The sequence below is a fragment of the Petromyzon marinus genome, chromosome 7, assembly GCF_048934315.1.
Source record: "Petromyzon marinus isolate PM22_M1 ecotype Great Lakes invasive population chromosome 7, UKy_Petmar_22M1.pri1.0, whole genome shotgun sequence".
NCBI classification, from domain to species: Eukaryota; Metazoa; Chordata; class Hyperoartia; order Petromyzontiformes; family Petromyzontidae; genus Petromyzon; species Petromyzon marinus.
This window is the reverse complement of record NC_133673.1, coordinates 11,775,185-11,794,900: the sequence shown is the minus strand read 5'-3', so window position 1 is coordinate 11,794,900 and position 19,716 is coordinate 11,775,185. Positions and strand designations below refer to the sequence as shown.

Sequence of the window (19,716 nt, the reverse complement as noted above, 5' to 3'; positions counted from 1 at the left end):
ATATAAATGTTGCTCATTACCCCCCCCCCCCCCGCTGCCGCTCCCGCAACGTTACCTGCCAGTCTCAGGTGCATGCTGGTGCATATCGCACCGTCACTGTGGCAGGGTGTGCCAAGGTAAAGTTTGAGAAGGTGCTCTGCTGGTAGCAATTACCTGCAGCCACCCCCTCTCCCCCTGGGGGGATAGGGGGGGGGGGCATCGCATCCAGGTGGTGTGGCTCTTAAGTCGCCACGCACAGCTGCTGCGTGGGAACCCGCTCCTCTTCCACTTACCGCAGCCTAATTACGTAAATGAGGTCAAGGATGGGGTCACAAATTGTGGGTGGTATTTGTTTATTTTGCTTAAATTTATTCTTTGTGTTGTCTCCCGACTGCTCCGTCCTGACCATTGCCAGTGTCGAGTCTAATTGTAAAATGGAATTTGCTTGTTATTTTGTTCTGTATTATTGTCATAAACGGTACTAATATACATTTTACGAATCATATTTTTGTCTTAGAGAAGTTTTCCATCATGCGCTGAATGTTAGCTTCATTGCACATTTCTCGGTGGCCTTCTGGAAATGCATGAAGGGAAAGGTATTTTTTTTTACAGTTCGTTTTATTTTGATTTAAAGCTTTCGTGACTGCAGGGATTCATATTCTTGGTTCTTTCGGTAAAGTCACGTAGAAGGGAAACAATAAAATAATAAAAATATAAAACAATAAAATTCTCACGACGTTTCGATTGCAACACAAGCAATCATCATCAGGTGTGAAAACCACAACAAGAAAATTTGAAAAAAGTGGCGTTTCTTTAACGTTAGCACCACGGATAGCGATTTGACAGTTTGGTCAGATTTGGACATACAGTACCCTGGCGTCTACAAACTAAGTTGCCTCTGTGGTAGTAGTTACATTGGAGGAACCAAACGACATGTCTCGGACCGCATTCGTGAACACAAAGCAGACCTAAAACACGGTAGGACCAACACCTCGGCCGTGGCAGATCACTGTTATAATTCAGTAGGCTCACATGACATTGACTTCTCCAAGACAGAGGTTCTTTGCAAGCCATCTGGTTACCATGAGAGATTCGTTCATGAGGCTATCCACATATACAAACACAGAGACAATTTCAACCGAGAAGATGGATTATGGCTTAGCAATCATTGGAAGGATTTGATAAACCATTTCGGGTCTTAATTGATTGATCACGCTTAAGGTGGCTTTCAGACCGCATCCATTATTTTTCGTCTCCCCCCTTCTCTTTTCCGAACATAGATGGACTCGTCCATCTGAACAAACTGTCAAATCGCTCTCCGTGGTGCTAACGTTAAAAATAACCGCCACTTTTTTCAAATTTTCTTGTTGTGGTTTTCACACCTGATGATGATTACTTGTGTTGCAGTCGAAACGTCGTGAGAATTGTATTGTTTTATATTTGTATCATTTTATTGTTTCCCTTCTACGTGACTTTACCGAAAGAACCAAGAATATAGTTCGTTTCATGTTCAACTATTGAAGACCAATGCTGATAAAGTAAATTAGCTTTGGCTTAAGCCAGTGCATCTTGATTTTTCAGATAGGAATGAAATAACAGAGCCGATCGGTGATAAATAAAGACTTGTTTCGAATTTCATGGTGTGGTGTCGGAAGGTCAGGCAGTCACACCATAACCAAGGAAATGTGAGAAAATAAGCATTGTTGTGATCGCCAGACCAAGATGGACCGAGGCGTTCGCGTCCAGTGCTAGCTACCACCGCACTCACTCCCAAGTCCCAGAGGCAGTGAGGTTTTATTTGTTAATCGATGAGGTATTACACTTTTTTATGTCGCAGGTCGTAATGAGAAAGGTTATAGTCTCGGCAAAGTGAAAAGGGGGGAAAGATGAGGAGAAGGAGAAGGAGAAGAAAAGCATAGAGCAGAAGTGGCACTCGCCCAAGGGACAAAGGGAAGCAGTGAGCAAGAGCGCTCGCACTGCGATGAAAGGAGAGAGGGAGAGAGAGAAGACGGTTCAGTGTCACCGCGGGATAATGGACAAGCCCGTTATACACCTCGTGCCGATAAGATAGAGCTGCAGAGGCTTAACCGGTCACCTGGGCCTCGGGTGCCTTGTCGTGCGACCGAGCCTCCGAGGCCCTGTGACCCCAATTAAGGTATTTCGGGATGCGCTGCCGGATTAAAGCGAGGTGGAAGCGAAAAGTTGCGAGCGTTTTTGTGCGTGGTGGGAAAACCATTCTGCAGATCCGCAGGTCGGAATTGAAAAGCCCGAGTGAACGAAGGCAGTGCAGGTACACATGGACACATTGTTACCGCTAGATTTGTGCATGGGACACGGTGTAGTAAATTCTCTTATTGATCCCGTCATGGTCTCGTGTGACACATCCACTTTGCGGCCTTAATTTTATAAAGGAGAGCGACAGGAAGCCGCTCGAGGAAGGGGGGGGGGGGGAAATTATGGACTTGGTGCTGTTTGGACCACTTTATCGAATGGGCTGGATTTCATTGCTGAATGACGATCTGTCACCCCATGTCCAACGAGGGCGAATGAGTGCTCGTCCCAATGAGAGCGGTGTTTAAATTCTGGTCAAATTTGCAGTGGGGGTGACATTTCACATCGAGAGCGGTGTGCCACAGTTTTGCTTCCATCTTGTAGATCAATACTTTGTAGCTTTGCTCGACTTTTCACATGAACGAGAGCGACTCGACAATGAGCTGATATTATCTGCTCGTGAAAATGATTTCCCTGTCGTTTCTAGTGGTATTAAATATTCTGACAAGGATGGGGGAGTCAATATTAGAAGTCGGTTTATATTAAATTTGGATCGATTGTCTCTGTGTGTTGCTTTAAGTGTGGCCTAGGGCGTAGCAAAGTCAAAACAGTGCGAGGATAAACATTTAAATTGCTTGGGGTAATATTAGTATTTGGACTTGCATTACACCATGACCATACCGAAATGGTCAGCTAGATATCATGCGATGTTACTGGTACCATAAAATGTGAAATTAGTAAACTGATTTTTTTGTTAAATGGTTCACGCATAAACTTGCATTTTAACAAAAAAAAATTACACGAAGACAAAATATGAATGTCTCCCCGAATTTCTGGTTATATATTTATAGCAATATAGTCAGTCGTATAACTATTGAAATTATGTAGGCTGTAATATATAATTACAAGAAAGATATTTTTCTCATTTTGGAATGATAAAGGATGATGGTCAGCGGGATATATAATTGAATCTGTTTACTTGTTGAATTGGAAAGGCCGAGCTGTTTATTTATAACCGGAGATTTTCACAAAAGCGGTTTCCATGGCAGGGATATTATAACATGTGTGCTTTTTATCCATCACCTTTTGTATTTCAAAAACATTTATTTTCTATAATCAAATTTACTGTTAACCTCTACGTGTGCATGCCATCCACATGTTTCTTGGTTACTGTCAACACAACCATATCCTGGTGCTGAGAGAGACAGAGAGCCAAGGCAGGAGAGAGAGAGACAGAGATGAACACATTTTCTTTGAACATGATGGCTATTTTTAAATAAATGCCCCTCCTTTCGCGATTACACAATATCTTGATATTTGGGAGGAAAGGGAAGAGATTTGAGATGCAATTGTTTTTTCCACTTGCAGATGAACCTGCTGTGCCCTATCCATCAAAGGGCATATTTCCGCGATTTGCACTTTAATCCCATGGCCGATATTTGGAGACACGGAGGAGCAAGCAGAATTGATAAGAGGCGACGGTAAACTGTCATAAACACGTGATCGCGTGTGACGATAGCGCACGACTGCTATTTACAATACGTCGTGTTTTCTCTGTGTCCTCAGTGTTCATTTAGAATTTGGTAATGAGCATGTGTGCGCGCGTTGCGTCCGTGGGTAAGACAGCTGTCTGTAAGGAACCCGTTTCTATGGTGACCAGCAGATGGATCTCTTCACCATGGAAACGGGTGCTTCAGCAGATGGCATTCGGTCAGCATTCCAGACAATGGTTGTAGAATTAAAAATAGAAATCCTGGATCATGTGCTCGGGGATGTAGGGGGAAAAAAAAGAATTGCATAATTGTTGGACTTCAAATAAAGATTTAAGCCACCCTCATTCAATGCGCTGTGGGAAAGCCAACATGTAATGATTTTCAAGGATTGGAAGGTGTGCCAGACGCACGCTTGCGCCACCTACACCGAGTCCTCTGGCGCGGCTGTGATCACGCCGTGGACAACGTCGCCCGTGGCTCGCCTCTCTGACAGCCCGACCACACGCCGCCAAATCCCAGATTCTGCTTCTTCTTCGTGTGGACGATGTTGATGTCGGGCAACACTTAAAATTTTATATTGAGGTGGTCGCGCCAGATAATTGTGTCCGGAGCTGCGGAGTGTATCGGTGTGACGATGCCTCCTTTTCTTAAATGTGAAATCAGGAATTGAGTAGTGATATTTCCCCATGGTCTGAATTCCTGATGAATGCTGCTGACTTGAACAACGGCACCTTTCAGGCCTCGCTGTAGCAGTGCACTTGTGACTGAGACATCGTCACAAGCCTGTGCAAACCGTGCATCTACGTACGACGTTAATTTAGGAAGTGAGACGTAACAGAAGTATATATGTTTTGCTGACAGCAGGGTGGTTTTATAGCCAGATCATGCACACATGGCTTCTGGAACAGGGCTATTCAGCACGAGGTGGGGGGGGGGGGGGGTCTGTATGCAAGTGTAAATGATTCACCCCTGACAGAGATTTAATGGAGTCTCAAGATTCAGGGAGGGCACCATTCTATTCAAGAACCGGTTTAGTTTTATTTTGTCTCGTTTTCACCATCTCATTTATATTGTCGTTTATTCCCTCTCGTTTGTGCAGTTTTTGTCCACCACTCCAGTGGCCTAAAAGTGAACCTTCGCATATCGTTTGTATGAATTGTAGAATGCTCCTATCTCGCATGCGCAATTCGATGCATGACTCATCAGTGTAAGGATCTATTTTAATTGATGAACGGATGCATCATTACACTTCTAGTTTATAGCCAAGCATACGTAGTGTGCTACTGGTGTAACAATTTATATTAAGCAAGCGTGGATTGCTTTGAAATCCATTCAAAGAATCAATTTTTAATTAACAACTATCTGCTCAGTAGCTTGTTTGATTTTTTTTACTTGGGTACAGCGGTATATGTGTGTGTGTGTGGCAATGCACAACCACAACCATTTTTGTACAGGCTTCCAATATTATTTTAAAATTATTTTTTTCATTCAGTTTTCCAGAGGGTACAGTACAAAATTAAGCAGCATAATATGAAAAATGGTCAGAGAGATAACACGAGGGCACCTTGTGCTATGAGAATGGTTGAAGTATTCGTCTCTATATATTATATCGCAGGTACGGAAGCATTTTCCCCAATGTTATCGGCGCTCCAGTGTCACATGGTTAGGTAACAGAGGATAGTGCAGAAAAATCCATTGCTGCAAATGTACTTCTATGCTTCCCGCCTTCACAAACCTGCAATGGCTAACAACCACGAACCGCAAGGCATGAAGGGAGGCCCTCATCCAGCATAAGGTGAGCTTAGGGGATGTACATTTATGTACACACAGAGGCGTTTTAACACGGCATCTTACAGTTGCAGAATTTCTGCTGGCTCATTGATATGCATTAAGGTGTCCTCACAGTGGCTGCTTTGTCATCAGCACAACTTGACAGCGACAGGCCAGATGGGTAGGTTTCCGAAATCAATGAAATAAGCCAGATGTAATCAGGGCATGCCCCTACGACCTGTAGCCGCTCGCTTCCTCCAGGGGAGAGAGGCGTCTATGCGATCATCACCATGCATCACAAACATGGGCAGTGCTGTGTCTTAAAGTTGGCTGAAGGCTGCATTGTAAAAACATCTGATCGATGCGAGAGTGTATACGATTTGCAAACAGGCAATGGAAATAATGTTCCTAGGTAATACCTACAAGCTAAAGATAACACGTGGATAAATTGTTAATACGGTTCTACACGACATTCGCGAAGTAAATAGGGCAAAGCATTGGCTATATTGCCGTTTTTATTTCTCAATACAATTATTATCTAATACAATTACTCGTACATGAAACCAGGTGATTACTAATGCATGAAATGCCACTCGCTGATGGATATTGCTACCCACTGATGCTTTTTTAATAAAATGTCAGGAAGATATTTTTTTACACACACGTATAAAAAAATGTAGGGCACGGAAACTAATTTTACGCCGTAATCTTTGAAGGCTCGGCGTGCGGTGACGCGCAGGAGCGGGAGCGAGGAGAGGGATATTTTCACATTTCGGTGGCTTGGGGAGTATCCTTGCAGTGGAACTAAGATTGCCACTGATCAAATGTCAGAGAATATATCACCCCACAAATCAGTATTTCCCCTATGAACAAATCTTTTAATATCGGTCCCCTTCCTAAATATGCGTAGCGCTTCATTTTCTGTAACAAAGTAGCATTTCGTAATTAAGCGGTATGAAAGCAAAACGTTAATATCTGTTGAAGCTTTCAAGACCACGAAACAAACAGGCAATAACTCAATAGTAATCCATAGCATGAAATGTCTATATAAAACGTTGTTGACTAATGGGCGAGGATCATGTGCGACACGGATATGATTTGTAGCAGAAAAGTATCGCGACTCCTACAATTGAGTAATGTCAGCCCCCTTTTTTGATTCAGTGCTGCACTCTAAACGTGCCGGCTGTATCACGCTCTCCTCTTCTGCACCGACCGCTCTAGGACACAGCAATTAGTGTGTATAGTTCTGAGTCAAAGGGGGTGAACTCCTCGGTGTGTATGGGGGTGACGGGAGGGTAGATGAGATTTTGAGAGGATACCCACCCCCCACCACCTCTTCCCTACAATTGATGCCAGATGGTACATGCCAATTATAGCCCCCCGCAACGTGCGCATGCTTCAGCAGTCTTTATGGAGCAGCACCTGCAAGTGTGGAATATTAATGGCCGGGCGCGCTCCATCTCATGAATGGGGAAGGGGGGAGGTGGATTTTGATGCTCGCCACCTTGAGACCTTCTCCGACCAGTCGAGTTCATGCAAACGCGAATGCCCTTTCGCCGTAGGCCGAGAGCCTGCCAGACCTGGTGCATGTGTCACATGCTCGGTGTCAAGTGACTAACGCTGAACAATATTGACACAGCCGTCGCATTCTTTGACACGAATTCTAATGACTCTCAATAACGTAAAAATGCGTGTTTGCAAATTAAGTTGAATTCCGTTGTCTTAAATTAGAAGATAGTATTGCAATTCTAAAATAAAATATTTGCACAAACACTCCATTAATTTGTACCCTGAATGTGTGCATCAGGTGAAAACAGTGTCAGTGAAAGCTTTTTAATTTACTGTTATGGTGCTAAGTAGAATGGTGGCACAGTGGTTAACGCACTGTGCGATGAACCCGACAAGTCGAGTTTGATTCCCTGACACAGTTAACATCGGGAGCTAGTAATACATGACACCTTTCTGGACTACCCATTCACTAACACTGACTGATCAGTGTGTTGAAGTATAGTCAAATAACCTCCCACTCAACACTGCATGGAGGAGTGGGGGGGGGGTCTTCATCTATCATCCAGCAGTGGATATCCAACGATACAGTGTATATACACACAAATATATTATGGTGCCCGCAGCGTTGGGAGCTACGCTTTGCCGCTAAATCGTTGTCACCTCTTTCTCAAATTCCCCCAGCGGTGCGAAGAACGAGCCAGAGCCAGAGCAGCCGGTGCCACGCAAGGTGACGCTGCACCCAATCCAGGGCGTGGAGGACATTGACCCCGACGTGCTGGAGAGCATGAACTCTCTAGGCTGCTTCCAAGACAAGAGCAAGCTCATCCAGGACTTGCTGTCCGAAGAGTGAGTGTGCGCCGTGGTTGGGCCGGGTCTCTTACAAAAACGAGGGATTTTATTTAAGTTGACGTTTCGAGTTGAGCTGTAGTGCGTGCGTCTTTGTCTCCGTGTGATGGCCCAAATTCAGCGGTTGCTTTATCATCGGCCATAAATATATTCGCTGCTGGATGAAGGAATCCACTCGCAATCGCTATTTCCCATGTGATGTTGGAAATCCGTCTTGCACCTGCTCGTGCTGACGTCTCTCGTGTGAGTGTTGTTTTTTCTTTGCCGCCATTCCGTTGTTAGTCTTGACCACTCGCCCGACATCTTTTCTCGAGACGTGTCCTGCTCAAGGCCCACTTGTTCTTTGTAGCGGTCATTATCACGTCCCTACCTTGCCCATGTTCTCAAATCCATGCCCTTCCTCAGTCTGTCTCTCAGCGTAATCCCGAGCGTGCACCTCTCCCTGCTTCCCTGCGCACTTCACTTTTCACTCCATTTGATTTGGCAGTGTCATTCAGGGTCCATGTGTTGTTGAGGCCTGCACTACCACGGGGGGTGGGGTTGGGGAAGATTTTTACTGGGCAAAATGCCTGGTTGATTGGTGGGCCCAGTGCAAGGTTGTAGTACGGTATACTGTATGTGAGTGCTTGAATGTGTGTCTGAAACTCTTGTCTCAAGAGTGCTTTGTTGAACCCTTACCAATGACTGCATGTGCATTCAGATGACGATGAGGGGACTCGTATAGGTTGCGTTGATCTTTTTTTCTTCACTTTTGAATTTAATGAACCTCCGATTGGTACGGTCGGCTACGTATGGTGCGAAGGGACGTTAAACGTGCACAATGAACGCATGGAGGGCAAAAATGGCAGAGATGAGGAGCTAAAGTCAAAGGAGAGGGAGGAAACGACACCATATGTGTATGTACGTTGAACTTCTTTTGCACCGTACGTAGCCAACCGCGCTAATCAATGAGGTGCACAACAATGCCAGCATATAATAATAACAATGACATCCGAGGTGACATGGGATTCACTGATTATTTTGTACAAAAAATATGTTCTGTTTACATTTAACTTCACTGATTATAATTATAGATAGTGAATTATACGTGTTGCCAATACCAAATATGTGATTGATTATATAGAAGACATACTCTACTTGTTTTCAAGTCATCTCTCTAATACCTCTGTTTCATTACACCGTATTTTAAAATGCAACGTGAAAAATAATGAGCGTTGGTGAAAATATAAAGATTTAAAAAAAAAGATGAATTCCAGGAAAAATAATTATGAGGAAAAAAACTAAATTGTGAAAAATCTTTTCCTAGATTATTTTTGAGTAAAATTTATGAAAACAAAGACATGTGGGAATGGGGACACGCATAAACTTGCAGAAATAAAGGTCACTGGTAAGATACATTCGGAATCACACTGGCAGACTTTAACCTTTTCTCTTTGAATTATTTTATTTACAGGAAGAAAAAAAAGGATACTTATAAACCAAATCTTTGCATTTCATTTTTTTGCAAGAATTATATTGAAATTTAGGAAAACTAAATCCACAGTAAGTACTTCTTTTGATATACACTGGCTTGCGTATTCCAAAAAAAATAACAACACAATATTCATTTTTTTCTTTCGCTTGAGCTCCTCAAGCTATTGCCAACGGGGGTAAAATGATTTCATAATTCGGCCGTATCGGCGCAGCCATTTATTTTTTTAGTGCTCTGCGCTGAGCACGGAAGCAAATGTGAAGTTGACTGCTGTGTTAATATATTACTCGACTGACGAGTGTGTAACTGCATTTTGGCAGAAAATACCTCATTCATTCAATGTGTAATTAGTAATAATCTGAGAAACAGTAATTATGCAATATTCCTCCAGTTAGTTATTTTTCTGTTTTTTTTTATATTCCATAGCACTTAAAGTCTGTGAACATGAAGAATATAGTATATATTTTTTTCACATCGGTGTGAAATAAAGGAATATGTGTTTAACAATAATATATATTTTGGAGAAGAGAATTTCTTATATTACAGAATCCCATAAAAAATTGTATGCACTTTTTTTATTGTGAGCAAAATGGCAAAAATAACACACTTTATTTTCTCACAATCGTAAGCTGAAAATATGTTTCACCATTAACCCTATGTATGACCAAATCATGCAGACTCTTCCCTATTTCCTCATCTCAAAAGCTAAGCGGTCTAGAGCCTCGATAGTGCTTTGATGGGCGACCACCATGCATAAGAAGGATTGTCATAGGCCGCTGCAGCCTTATTATATCGTTGGCATCAGCGAACAGCGTAGCAACATCCATCGTTGCACTGTACGGTACTCCAACATGCATGCTCCCAACCATGACCAGCATGGTGAATCATGGTCTTATACCACCCCACGGCATTAGGAGGCTCTTATCCGGCAGTATATTGGGAAAAAAAGGCTCTACATGATTATGTGCAGCACATTCGTCGTCTGAAAACCTGAGTTATGCATGTTCAGCTGCTCTTCTTAAAGACATTTGAAAAGAGCTTGGTCTTTGTGCATTACAGAAGAGATTTTTGTATAGTGACCTTGACTTCTGCATATCCAGGGGCTTAAACCTGACTAAGGCCGCTGAAATAAACACCAATCTAGAGCAGTTTTTTTTTCTGCCGGAGAGGTCCCTACAGAGAGGCATCAGACCTCAGGTGGTCACATGGCCCTATTATCCTTCCCACAACCCCCTGCCGGCTAATGGCTGTAAATCATCGCTCATTATTTGTGTCCTGTGGAGGGAGAGTGAGGCGAGAAAGTAATAAAAGGTAGCGCCTTAGGGTGTGCGGAGATGTATGCCAACAGATGTGAGCAGCCTATCACCTCCTTATCTGCTGTTCCCTTGGGGGAGCAAGCACACATCAGAATGAAGAAGAAGAACAAGAAGAAGAAAAAATATCAGTATTAGGACGCATGATGTTATTGTATACGTGCTGGACATAACGGGATGCTGCCCTGCTGGATGGAAGGGTTAGCACGCTGGACTTGCAATTGAGAGGTCGCAAGGTCGATCTCCCCGGCCCCGCAGTTCTGAAATATTGGGCAAGTTTCTCAAATCATCTCCAACTCTCACCACAGCAGTATAAATGGATATGTCACAATTAGTTGTATCGGCAGGTCACCTGCGGTGGGGTCAAATATGGGGTCAAGTATGGGTATTCCATCTCTTCCAGGACATCTGGTCGGTGTGGAAGAGTATTCCATATCAGAGTATTTCTTTAGGCTGGAGGAATCCGATGATCTATTAAACTCTTTTTTCGCAGATGTCCAGTATGGGTGGGTCAGAAAGTTACAACAGACACGAATGCAAAAAAACCGATAGGAGTACAAAATAGAGAAAATTGAAAGCAAGTAACGAAATATAAATAAATAATAACTACATTAAGTATAGAAGCTCAATTTATCAACATTGGGCAAGACGGGAAAAAGCAACAACAAACCAGTCCCAGACCACACCAAGATAACCACCACACAGTAGCCCCGCAATAAAATGGCACATTAATGTTGAACTATCGACACACACGTAATGATCAAAGTTACAAATGACGTTGGCAAATGCGACTGCTGTATCCAGCACTGATTGTCCTGCTTCAGGATACATAATCTGTATAGAGGCTGTCGTGAGCCCTCTGTTGGAGACCCTTCTCCCAGCAGTGGTGTGAGCGAGCTACTGCTGGGCTGTGCCTTTACCTGTCACTGTACACCGAATTTTTCATTTTGAAAGGAGACTTGCTGTCTTATCGTGGTGTCATTTGATTTGGTTTGAACAATAATTTACAGCCCTTTGTCATTCCATCTGCTGGATGAAGGTCGCCCCCTCTTCCCTCCCCCACCACCCTCCTCCACCGTGTTGGTCACGTTTAATCATACTTCAGCACGGTGCTGAGTGTGGGGTTGTGAATGGGTAAACCCGCAACAACCAGTTCAGAAATCGCTCGCCGCTGATTTTAGCTACGGCTGGGAGTTGAACGCAAGTCACCGGATTCATAGTGTGGTGCGTTAGCACCACTGCTCCACCCTGGTTTATTAGCTTGAATAATGCATTCATGCTTCTTAAACATTTTGTTATTTTCTTCTCGAGTAACGACAAAACACGTCGTATGCGAAATACATTCTTAGTTGCAGATCGACACAGACACGAGAATATTACGTTTTGCTGAACTTAACAGATGGCCCAGACCATTAATCAGAGGGATGTGACGTGTATTTTTTAGGCATTTGGATTAGCATAGATTAAAGATCAACATTTGACATATTACACTTGGAATTTCCTCTTAGTTGTACATCTGCTGCAAAGTAGGATGATGATGAAGAGGAAGCTGAGCTTTGGGGATACAGAAAAAGATTATAGGATAAAAAAATATGAAAATACAAGGAGCATGGCAAAAACAAACCGCTGTGACAGTTTTGTGAGTGTAAATATAGGAGAGACAATAAACAGACTCCTTGAGTGGTGTAAAATCACTGTTTGGTTCTTCTCTCTTGAAACCCTTTTAAAAATTGGTATCCCTTTCGATGTGGAATCCTTTGTCATAAGTCTGATTTGATTAGATCCTGGGGAGCACGTATTTGCTCAGTTTTACAGTTCTAAAGTTCCATATACTCTTTAAGACTTTGCTTTGGCAAAAAGCAAGTACCTATATGAATGTATGAATGTTTATTTGAACAATCAACTGCTCAGTGGGAAAATTGGAAATTTAATATAGATGTGAAAGTTGACTGTCACGGTTTATTTGTTCGGGGAAAAACAAATGTTTATCAGTACATTAACATTCCGAGTGTGCACATATTCACACGTTGTACAACATTATATATTAATAATACGAATCGTTTGGAGATGTTTGTCAATTTGCTGCTGGATAGAGGCATCTCCATGCAGTGTCAGTCATTGGGGTTGTTCAACCATACTTCTCCACGCTGATCAGTGCAGGGGGTATTCGGAAACCAGTTCAGATATGACAAATCACTGATGATTGCTGTGACTGGGAATCAGACTCAAGTCGACAGGTTCATTGTGCACAGCTCGCTGCACTGACCACTGCACCGACACTCCATTCCATATTTTTTAGTACACACATCACACTTGATTTGGAGCTTTCATGACTGCAGAAATTACTCTTTGGTTCTTTCGGTAAAGTCACGTCGAAAGAAAATAACTAAAATAATAGCATACGACGTTTCGATTGCAACACAAGCAACCGTCATCAGGTACAAATGAAAGCGAAAACAAACCTAGTAAACTTAGAAATTGATGCAATACAACACAGAGTCGGCTAACATAACAGTCAACACCCTACCTGGTTGATTACGTTCTTCCAAAGATTGGTAAATTTGAGAGAGAGACAAAACACAGACACGGAGACACACAGACAGACACATAAGCAGAGAGAGATAACACAGAGATACGCAGAGAGATACGATTGAACTATTTAAACTACACAATGTTTACTTTGCCAGGTAAGGCCCACTGAACTATGTAGCTCTTTTTCAGAAGTGACCTGGCTACAAATGATAGTCCAATGACGTGGTCGAGCACGTGGACAATTATAGCAGCCAAATACTCTAAACGCATGTTTCTAAATGTGGATGGAAAACCCAGAGGACCCGGAGAAATATCCACGTCACCGCAGGGAGAGAGACATGCAAACTCCAAATATACAGGAATCAGGGTCTGGATCGAATCCACAACCTCCTGTGTACCAGACGAGGGAGTTAACATCTCGCCACCAAAATATATATTTTTAAAGTCCAAATGCATGGCTTTGTAGATGTCTATTAGTATCTATACGGTATCGGGTGATTTATTCGACATCTCGTGAGTTACCACCTGTCCCCCCCCCCCCCCCCCCAGCTCTAAGATGGTTTATCACGATTCGGGGTACCATTGCAATTCATGAATCTGACTCTCCTTTGTTTCATGTTGGCCATCTCCTTTGTGTTTGCTCGAGCATGTCTTGTCTTGCTTTGATACCACTTTGTAGCGTGTAATTGTGTTCCTCGCTCCGTGTCCATCTCGGCTCTGTAAGCTGAGATGTTGATTATTATTTTCCTCCTGTGCAGGGAAAACCAGGAGAAGATGGTGTACTTCCTGTTGCTCGACCGGAAAGAGCGATATCCCAGCCAGGAGGACGAAAATCTCCCGCCCAGAAATGAGATCGGTAAGAATGCACTTACATGGATGATAGTCTTTATATTGAATGCCCACCGTGCTTTAATTGAGCAGATTGAGGTGCCTTCGTACCTCAAACATGAGCATAGTTTGAACTCTTTGAGTGGTTGGGGTACCGTGGCTGCAGATTGAAGACTCTTACAAAACTCCATCCTCTGTTCCATTCTCAGGTGAAAATGCATGGAAGTAGACTAATTAACGATCTGGAATACTGTGGCAGCTTCTCATGGAGAGACCCATAGATTCGCAGAAAGACTCATGACTCACAGAGAGGCCCGTAGAATACATCGAAAGCCATGGACTCGCATAGAGACCCATTGAGAAACTGGAATGCCCTCTACCATCTGTGCTTTTTTCCAGCAAGTGGCTTCATGGTGCACACATCTGATGCAGCTTCCCAGGAGAACTAGTCTGCGGGAGACCAGCACTTTTCATCATCATCACACTTTCCGTGTGCATTTCAATTTTCAATGAATCTACTGCATTTTCTGCCTCACCACATGAGAGCCATAGCCTGCCACTGTCTTAAAACTATTTTATATGTGGTTGTGTACATTAATACACAACACATGGGTCTGTCCCAGGACTTCCTGCCAATGGACCTTTGCCACTTCATTTCTGTGCCTTGCTTGGCCTTTAAAGTGTGCATGTATTATGTACGTGTCATTTAGTTAAATGATTCACACTTGAAAATACCAGCAGGAAACATTTACAGAAACTTTTCACATTTTCATGCCTAGTTTTACCTATTATAGCCATCTTAAAGTTTAAGTGTGCATTGCTTAAAAATACATAAATATTATTCATTAGAATCATTTACAGCCCGTTGTCAATCCATTGCTTAATGACGGTCTTCCCACACCGGTGATCATGGGGTTCGTTTATCCATACTTCACCACACTGGTCAATGTAGATTGGTGAACGGGGGGAGGAGGGCAAGGAACAGTTCAGATATTACTCGCCACTCGTGCTAGCCATGACTGGGCATCTAATTCTAGTCACTTGGTTTGTAGCACAGTGTGTTAACCAGTGTGCCACCGCTCCCGCCTGAAAAATCTAGTGGTAAAAATGCAAAAAATAAATCCCCACAGTGAAAATGGTATATATATTTTTAACGTGAAGTAATTTTGAGATACTGAGGTACTTGAGCACCCAACGAATTGCGAATCCTTCTCGCTTAAAATAAGTTACGAGAGCGAACGTAATATGGTGGAGCCTTCTCTTGTGCTGCCGCGCGCCGTCTCAGCGGACCCGCCACGGAAGCGCGTCGACTCGCCGCTGCTCAACAGACACGGCAAGTGGCGGCCCGAGCAAAAGTCAATGGAGGTGCTCAGCGTCACGGACGGCGGGTCTCCCGTTACCGCGCGACGAGCGCTGGAGATGGCGCAGCACAGCCAGAGGTAACGGACGCGCTCGCATTGCCGGCAATTCAGCACCGGACAGCGCCAGACAGCGCACGCAAGCACGAAAGCACGCAGGCACGCATCCTACGGTGGGAAAGTCAAGCACTCACGGGTTTTCTGCACCGCCACCCAAGCCCTGCATCTCACGTTAGGGCATGAATTGTTGTCTGCTTGGTTATCACGTTTCTACTTTACTCGAGACAGACAGTTGGCGCATAACGGTGTTTGTTTTAAAAAATGAGATATTTTGACTACGGTAAGTGAATCGTAGTGTTCATTAGTCTCAAAAGACCCACCGTATATGTGTTTTTTTATGCTGCTAGATTGTAATCGGGGTTGTTTACATTGCCTTGCCTTCCCCCCACCCACGTTCCACCTTGCCGTGTGACCTCTGGAATTTAAACCTGTTAAGACTGGGATGATTTAGACGGATTAAGCCTACGATCCCCCCCTTACTGCAGTGAAAATTGTCTCCTTCGTTAAAATATTGGCTAGTGTCCCCCAACTCGTTGTCATGAGTGCTCATACTGTATTCCTAGCCGACTCACTTGTGTTCATACGTTTCCAATATTCTTGCAATACATCCTCTGTTTATAGCTTCAGGAGGAGCATTTAGAGCAAGTTACACATCTCCACTTTCCGAAAATATGCTTAATCATGTTAGAATGGCCATAGCTTATTGCTTGCTTTATCCTGATGCGTTATGTCACATATTGATCTTTAATTATCTAATCTTCAAATCGGTTAACCACGTTTTTTTTTTATTAATGCCCAACCCTCCTATAGGTTTACACTTCTCCATTTCTCAAATTCTGACACACTGAAGTCTATTAGTTTTGCCACTCCTGCGGAGAAAAGTGCACGGGCACAATCAGCAGGCATGCCATTATCTTAGCAATGGTCATAGCCTGTTTGCATTCGCCTTGCCCGTAAGGGGGTGTGTGGGAAAGACGATGATATGGAGACGATATGATAAAGACGATTATATGTAGACGATTATTATATGATAAAGACGATCATGGAGACGAGTATATTATAAAGACGATTATGGAGACGATTATATTATAAAGACGATTATAGAGACGATTATATTATAAAGACGATTATAAATGGAAAGACGATTATTCGGGAAAGACGATTATGTGGAGCTCATTTAAACAGCAGCTGGATATTTGTTTGACAATATTTTGAGGACGAATGTGAACTTTAATCGGGGGGAGGGGAGGGAATTGTAGTTTTGTATGGATTTGTTTTTTTTTTGTTTAAAAAAAAAGAAGAACTCGGAACGATATTACCAGATACGAGACACTGGCTTGACAGCCTTTCACCACATTTCACGCCGCTCTGTTGTTCCTTTGCACTGTGCCATCTGGAAAGGGACGGCTGAAACTTCACTTTGATTGGGTGCAATGATCCACCACAGCCTTTGGCGTTGTAAATCACCACACCAGGTGCAATCAATGGTGCTAATGTGGTTTGTGAAAGCCACTCAGCAGGGAGTCACGGCGCCTCCTTGTTGAGACCGTCTCCCTCGGTAACAGAGTCATGTCGAGCCCTGCTAATCTTTAACTGCAATCTTTACAAATCTGTTATCAACTAAATGCATTTTTTTCAAACATAAAATTTAAGCGTGTGGCCCCGTTGCATTTATCTGTGACAGATTAGTCACTTAATCATCATATAAGAAAGCCATTATGTGCTGCAGTGGAGCATTGTGGGTAAAAAAACACAAATTAATGTATTCACATTCAGTATCTCCACGAAACATTTGATATTTGCAGTCTGTCGGGCTCTTTGCCTTCCAGACTTACATTAACTAGCAGCATTTGTTCAAGCAGACTCTGAACCAGCATTGACCTTTTTTACGTGACGATACAGAGCAAAACTCCGTGTATTTTATTATTCTCTTAATTCGTTCTTTTTCATTAATCGACAGAGTGTGACACCACGAATCGTTTAATATATTCGTCTGGGTTTCCGCCAACTACACGATAGTCAAATAATTGTTGCAGCTCGGCAGCATATGAAAATGGTTGAAGGGTATTTCTGATTGTAGCCTTTAAATTGACCAATGCGTTGATCCTCGAGAATAGAGGATTTTGGAGATTTAAATTGCAAATCACAGACTTGAAATGCTTCATGGCTGTTTTAATCCGCAATCACTGCCTTTCACATTAAAAAGAAAAGGGAGGGCAGAAGGTGTGAAGTTTGTATATTTATCGTGTTCACAAATGAACCAACTTAGATATATGAAATGCCAATACTGTGCATTTTGTGTTTACAAAAGTTGGGTTATTTTATTAATCTGCCTACGACCAAATCATCAGAAATGTGCCTGATCTTGTCAGGTCTCAGAAGCTGAGCAGGCTTGAGCCTGGATAGTGCTTGGATGGGCAACCACCGTCGTGCATATAACAGTGGCTATAGGATGCTACGGCGATAAATTGTCAGCAGCAGGAAGTGCAGCAAAATCCATTGTTGTACTGTAATTCGATGCTTCCGCGCCTACGCTTCACACTTTCACCAAAGCGCACTGACCAGCGTGCTGAAGCATGGTCAATTAATGAATCACCAGGACCCGCACAGCATGGGGAGTCCCTCGTCCAACAGTGGCTTTGACACAAGGACTGTGGGTGCGCAATTTTGTGAATGTTAAGGAATTCTAGCTCAGTAAGTTGATAATTACAACAGCCTTTTATTTTATCCCTTGCTATAACCGTGTACTCTGCATAACATATGGCAAACAGCATAGCCACCTGGTGTGAAAACGTGTTTCTGTATTAGCATTTCTGTTTTCTATCATCCAAAAACAGATTGATTGATTTCATTTCTTATCGTGAAGCCTTTCCGACTAAGGCCTTTTATTGAATAATTTGTGAACATTGTGTGAATGTCCTAGTGGGTTATAATGTTAATCCATCTGCTATTCCCATAAACAAACAAAAGCGGTGCATTATCTAAGATGTCCATTCGTAACTAATTGATACAATGGCTTTGCTATTAAAAAAAAGTAATCTGCAAGATTAAATTGACTTGTCTGCATAATTTGGGAATCAAGCAGTGTATAGATCACGGATGATTATTAGAATCTCTTGGATTATTCAAAATCCAAATTAGCACCTGCAGTATGAGTAAGAACTGACTTTAGATTAGAAGCATTTGAGAACAATATACTTGGGGGGTATCACATCTACCTTGACAAACATGAATTGTGAAGAGGTAAATGAAACCCATGATGTCTCTGCAAGATCCCAGTGAACACAGAACGTTGGGCCAACGTTGATGCAACAGTTCCAATCAACGTTGGACCCATTGCATACTTACCTGGGATAATTCTTAAGCATCGTCATGAGCCATGAATGCAGCCACCGCTGGATGAAGGTCTCAACCAGCCATTGACATCTCTCACATTCTCACGATGCACCAGTCGTCCATGTAGCTTCTGCTTCTGCTACATGAACTGATCTCATCGGTGTCTCTCTCCACAATGTACGTACTTTTCAGCACGTTCCCCCTCCCTTGGCTAATACATTACTCTATTTATTACAGGAACCTCTAACATCAATGTATGTATTGTATGTATCATATAATCGTCAAATAAGGATGTTACACTAAATTGGTACACCTATTTTTAGTACATTTCTCGAAAATTTGTGGTCACCATTGTAATTGGTTACGTAGATCGTTACATTATATAAATGTGGTGTAATGTTTGTGTATATACATGAAGAATATTGTGTATTTCTTCTTTTACGTATTCACACAGAGAGGTGTCACATCACTTTTAAATGTTGTACATGCTCGTCACTGATTCATCAATATCATCAATTCATATGCCCATGATCCAGGCGTCAATCGCGCATTGAAGAATGTGTTGCCTCACATTTATGCGAACGATATGAAAATGATATGCTCATGAGAATTAAAGCTCATAACATGGGCAAGGACAGAACACAGAAGATAAACAACGGATGTAATTAAGTGTAAACAAGTCGAGCAATTGTTTTTATCAACTTTGTTACAATACAAAATTTGACAAATGTCAACGAATCGGCTAAACCATTACGTGCCTATTCAGTACCGCGCAAAGGCACTGCTACAGACGGTATGAGTTGTATTTTTAAAAGCATATCATATTTACGCGCGGTGTGGCGGTGATGGAGTCAGGCTGTTTGGCTAAGGGGCCGTCCATAAATGACGTCACGTACCTAGGGGGGGGGGTCAGACATTTGTGACGATGTGTGACGAGGGGGGGGGGGTTG

General features: G+C 42.8%; 1 protein-coding gene across 5 annotated transcripts in view; it reads left to right on the top strand.

Annotated features, from left to right (window-relative positions):
• The window catches only part of LOC116939983 (serine/threonine-protein kinase BRSK2-like), a 183,615-nt gene that overhangs the window by 151,221 nt on the left and 12,678 nt on the right, over nucleotides 1-19,716 (top strand). For all 5 annotated transcript variants that reach the window (XM_032949130.2, XM_032949129.2, XM_076065389.1 and 2 more), the window contains 3 exons: nucleotides 7,704-7,868; nucleotides 13,943-14,040; nucleotides 15,298-15,451. In XM_032949130.2, coding sequence (XP_032805021.1) covers nucleotides 7,704-7,868; nucleotides 13,943-14,040; nucleotides 15,298-15,451 — 417 coding nt within the window. The remainder of the gene's footprint in view (nucleotides 1-7,703; nucleotides 7,869-13,942; nucleotides 14,041-15,297; nucleotides 15,452-19,716) is intronic.